The sequence below is a fragment of the Passer montanus genome, unplaced genomic scaffold (assembly GCF_014805655.1).
Source record: "Passer montanus isolate IOZ18808 unplaced genomic scaffold, ASM1480565v1 scaffold29, whole genome shotgun sequence".
Lineage (NCBI taxonomy): Eukaryota > Metazoa > Chordata > Aves > Passeriformes > Passeridae > Passer > Passer montanus.
In genome coordinates, this window is record NW_024367596.1 from 9,125,817 (window position 1) to 9,130,832 (window position 5,016).

At 59.2% G+C, this 5,016-nt stretch overlaps 1 protein-coding gene across 1 annotated transcript; it reads left to right on the forward strand.

Annotated features, from left to right (window-relative positions):
• The first annotated feature begins 529 nt into the window (after nucleotides 1–529).
• NMUR1 (neuromedin U receptor 1) lies at nucleotides 530–3,188 on the forward strand. The gene is made up of 2 exons (XM_039713766.1): nucleotides 530–1,537; nucleotides 2,824–3,188. Exons 1-2 carry the CDS (start codon nucleotides 643–645, stop codon nucleotides 3,186–3,188), a joined length of 1,260 nt encoding a protein of 419 aa, XP_039569700.1. The 5' UTR covers nucleotides 530–642.
• Nucleotides 3,189–5,016: the final 1,828 nt, after the last annotated feature.

Sequence of the window (5,016 nt, forward strand, 5' to 3'; positions counted from 1 at the left end):
CTCTCAGCTGACAGCGGACAAGAGCGAGGAGGTGGATAAGGGCAGGCGGCTTCTCCGAGCCGAGCTCCGAGGGGAAAGCAGCGGCGGGATTTCATTTGCCTGCCTCTTAAGGCAGTGAAGTCTCCATCCCCTCCCACGCTCCCTCCCCAGCCCTGACCCTGTCCGGCGCAGGGGTGGTGGGACCTCAGCGTTCGTCCATCTGGAGTTTCCCAACGAGCCGTAAGTCCTTATCATGTTAGAAAATCAATTTTCCCTCTGGCTGTTTTATTGGTTGCCCTGCCAGCCCTTCTACATATCCGGTAGAATTGCTGCCAGGAGAGATTTCTGGGGCTGTATCCTGCTCTGCTGACATTCCCCTGATGGGGCAATGGGGCTGAGGTGGACTGGGGAGCTGACAGGGTTGTTTGCAGATGGGAAATGGGGCAGGAAGCATTTGGGAAGCCTGAGGGAGTTTAGGTGGAGGTTTTGTGTGGTTTCGCAGAGCAAAGACAGTGTCTGGGGCAGGATGGGTGCAGGAGTGCAGAGCCCTGGTGATCAGCAGAATCCCAGCACCCTGACACCAGTGGGCAGAGAGACAATGGGAGCAGGGGGAGCAGAGAAGTTGGGAAAGCATCCCACAAACCTCTCCATCTCTCCACAGCCATGAATCTCTATGTCAACTGCTCCAGCTCCGAGTTCCCCCTGCCCCGGCAAGACTTCCCTGTGGAGCCCATCAGCCCTGATCTCAGCAACAGGACTCACCCAGAGACCTTTTTTGACCCTAAGGATGCCAACCTGACAGAGGAGCAGCTGCGGGACAAGTACCTGGGACCTCGGCGGTCCAACTTCTTTGTCCCAGTCTGTGTCATTTACCTGCTGATCTTCTTGGTGGGGGCAGTGGGCAACACGCTCACCTGCATCGTCATCCTGCGGCACCGGTTCATGAGGACGCCCACCAACTACTACCTGTTCAGCCTGGCCGTGTCTGACCTGCTGGTGCTGCTGCTGGGGATGCCTCTGGAGCTCTACGACATGTGGAGCAACTACCCCTTCCTGCTGGGGGCCAGCGGCTGCTATTTCAAGACGCTGCTCTTCGAGGCCGTCTGCTTCGCCTCCATCCTCAACGTCACCGCGCTGAGCGTGGAGCGCTACATCGCCGTGGTGCACCCGCTCAAAGCCAAGTACGTGGTGACCAGGAACCACGCCAAGAGGGTCATTGTCACCATCTGGGTCTTGTCGGTCGTCTGCTCCATCCCCAACACCAGCCTCCACGGGCTGCAGCCTCTCTACGTGCCAGGACGGGGGCGGGTGCCCGACTCGGAGATCTGCACCCTGGTGAAACCACGCCTGACTTACAATCTCATCATCCAGGTCACCACCATCCTCTTCTTCTTCCTGCCCATGGGGACCATCAGCGTCCTCTACCTTCTTATTGGCCTGCAGCTCAAAAAAGAAAAGATGCTGGAAGCCTTGAGAGCCAAGACCGACAGCAGCCGCAACTGCCACAACCCCCAGGGGCAGAAGAAAGTCAGGAGGAGGCAGGTCACAAAGATGCTGTGTGAGTGGGTGCTGGGCATGGCAGAGCCAGGGACTATCTCCCAAGGCTGTGTTGGGAGGGTGCTGGGGGGAAACTGAGTCATGGGCAGTCCAGAGCACCACAGTTGGGTCATCCCAGAGGAAGGCTGTGGGTCTGGCTTGTGGGGTGCTGGGGCAAAGGCAGATCTGGTGATTCTAGTCCAGCAGTAAGGAATGCTTGGGCCAGCTCCCTCCAAGGCATACTATATCCCTTCCTCGAGGGAAGTGCAGAGTGAGAAAGAGAAAGGTGGGTTAGGGTGGGGGAACCCACTCCCCATCCCTCCACCTAGACCTCAAATTCTGGTGGCAGTGGTGGGATTTCCAGAAGGGCAGCACTTCTGCTCAGCCCCACAGCCCCTGTGACTCTAACGGGGCAATAACCCAAGGCTGGATTGAAACATCCACTGCTCTTCACTCTTGCTCCCCTCTCCAGCGACCCAAGGCTGGATTGAAACATCCTCTTTCCCACTGCTCTTCACTCTTGCTCCCCTCTCCAGCATGTTCCCAGAGCCTCTGGCCCCCTTCCCAGGAGTGGGAGCTGCCTGTCCTTGGGTAGCTGCCTCTCCCCAACACGCTGACCTCCACCAGCTCCCAGTCCTGTGATGGCACAGCCGTGGCAGAATGCCCAGCCCAGTCCAACAGCACGGCGAGGCTGCTTCTCTGCCACCTCCCAGACAAGTGGTACCTCTGCTTTCCAAGGCACTTGGGCAGGGCTGGGGACAAAGGGGGACCTGCCCTGCATGCCACAGAGATGCATTGTGGCATGGGTATGGCAGAGGACCCCAGGACTACCTGTACATATACAGACCTATTCCCTTTCCTTTCCATCAGCAGAGCTGGGTTATAAAACAAGAAAAAACAAAATCAAAACCAGAGCAGAAGGAAAGGTCTCAAATAGCTCATGCTCCTTGGACTTTGCTGGTGAAGGGAGCAGGTTTCTGGAGGCTGGGTGCCGATAGGGGAGTGAGTCCCCCAGCTGTGCTGTGTGGCTGTGACAGGGCCAGTGAGGAGGGGAGAAGTGCAGCACAGAAGGGCCTGAAGCAGCACTGGCAGGAGATGGAGGGAGGAGATCCTGTCCAGACTTCCAGCTCTTCCATGACAAATCCAGAAGGCACTGAGGGGACCTTTCCCTCTCCTTCTTCCTCTCTCTCGTGCTTCTCTGCTATGGCCAAAGCTGAAATGGGGCAGTGCTTGGCCAGGGACTGGAGATCTCAGTGGGGTTGGTAATCCCCATCCCCGCAGTAACACCAGCTCCTTGTCTCCCCACAGTTGTGCTGGTGGTGGTGTTTGGCATCTGCTGGGCTCCCTTCCACACCGACCGCCTCGTCTGGAGCTTTGTGTCCACCTGGACCAGCGCCATGCTCCACATGTTCCAGTACGTCCACATCATCTCAGGTGTCTTCTTCTACCTGAGCTCGGCTGCCAACCCCATCCTCTACAACCTGATGTCCACGCGTTTCCGGGAGGTGTTCAAGGAGGTGATGTGCCGCCCCGGGCGCGCGCCGCGGGCGCGGGAGCCGTCGCCCAGCGTCACCCGCGCCACCACGCGCAGCACCGAGTGCGAGCCCGCTGCACTGCCCCTGCAGGACATGCAGAGGGGCCAGGCTGCCACCCACGCAGAGTCCCTCTGCTGAACAGTGGGAGGACAGGGAAGGACCCTGGGACCTTCACCGCCAGCGTCCGTCTGACTGTGGCACTCGTGGTGGGGAGCGGGCGGGAGCGAGGGGGGGTCCCTGCCTCTCTGTGCTGTCCCACTGGGATGGAAAGGTAGCAGCAGCACTGCTCCAGGGACATGGTGGCAGTGACCTTGCTGTGCCCAGGATGCATGGCAATGCGTCCCAGTGTCCTCAGCACCAGGGCATCCCTTGTGGTGTGGGGACAGCTGACTTCTATGTCAGGGATTTGTCAGCAATCCCTAAAAATATTCCATCCCTTGTGGCCCAGTGGGGTGAACCCGCAGGTACTGGAGCTGGGGGCTCAGGCATCCCAGGCTGTTTTAGGGCACAGGGATGGATGGGTGTCCCCAGAGGTGCTTGCACCTGGTCTGAGATCCAGGGCTGTGTGAGAGGTTTGCATGGGACTGTGGAAAAATCTCATGGAGAAAAAAAGGTTTGTGGGTGCCTTCTCCCTTGAGACATCTCTATCTGGCACCAGTGTGACCCTGATTTCCTGGCACATCTCTTCAGTGGTGCCAGCTGGTGCCTGGCTGCAGGGTGCTGGTACAGCTCCTTGCTCCCAGCCTTTCTCATGCCCTGCATTCCCAGCCCTTTGAGGGCAAGGGAAGGAGCATGGCTGCTCCCTCCAGAGCTGGAGTCTGCGGGGGAAAATATGGGACAAAGGGATCTCCAGGCTGTCTGTAGTGCCAAGGCAGAGCTCCATGGCTGTCTGTGTACCATGAATATGCTCCCCTCTCCCCTCTCTGAGCAGCATGTGCTGGCTGCCAGTCTCTTCTTCCTCTGCCCACCGTGGTCACCTGAACTTGTGGGGAATGTGGGGAGCCCTCCTCCATCCCTGCCCTGCATGGGCTGAGCCTTGCTGAGAATTAAAAAAAACCACTGGCCTGATTTGTGCCCTGCTTGTGTCCCCTAGCACCCAGCTCTGCTCCAGCACGGCACTGAGCCCAGGCCATGCTCCTGGGGAGGGTGATGGATGAGCCGCGTGCCAGGGTGAGGGACACCAGGGCTGTTTCACCAGCTCTCCCTGGGGCTCTGCTGCTGTGGTGGGTCTGCAGGTCCAGGGACACTGTGGGCACGGCAGGGAGGGCACCAGTGGGACGTCTGCACCCTTCCTGGCCCCTCAGGCTGAGCTAGGGCTGGGGCCTGTGCAGAGGGACAGCCTCTGGAGCCGTGGCCATCAGTCCTTCCTCAGACACACGGCTTGGAAAATGTCACAAAAATGCCAGGGAGTGTGGGCTGGCTGGTCACGCTCTGCCAGGCTGGAAGGACCCATTGATTTCCTGTCTGAGATCAATGTGCTGCCTTCCCCACGTACACCAGGTCCTGCAGGATGAAATACTGAGGGTCTGAAATGGGAGCTGAGGGGCCGCCCAGGCAGTCTGAGCTCTTGTTTTGCACTTTTGCACTTACTTACTCAACCCCAGCTCCCTCACAGCCAGCTCTGCAGGCTGCCCTGGCTCAGCATCACACGTGCCTCTGGTCAGCATGGGCTTGCCTGGGGCTTGCTTGAGCAGAAATACTGGATGGGCAAGCCCCAGGCAGAGCGCTGGCAGCTGCTACTCTGCTTCCAGCCCCTTCAGACATTGCATGGGACCATAGCCAGGCCAGTGACCAAGAAGAGGCAGGGTTTGGGGCTTGCACACTCCCTCCTGCCCCCATCCACCCAGTCCCTAGTTCAGGGGCAGTGCAGCTGGCTCCCCTGCTCCCCACCCACGGCCAGGTCTGCCATGGGCAAAGCCCTTCCTTGACCCCTGAGGGTCCTGATGGTGCTGCTGGGTCAGGGTGG

Coding starts and splice junctions, on each gene's coding strand:
- NMUR1 (XM_039713766.1), top strand. CDS start 643: ATGAATCTCTATGTCAACTGCTCCAGCTCCGAGTTCCCCCTGCCCCGG. Junction 1,538..2,823: donor GCAGGTCACAAAGATGCTGT/GTGAGTGGGTGC, acceptor GTCTCCCCACAG/TTGTGCTGGTGGTGGTGTTT.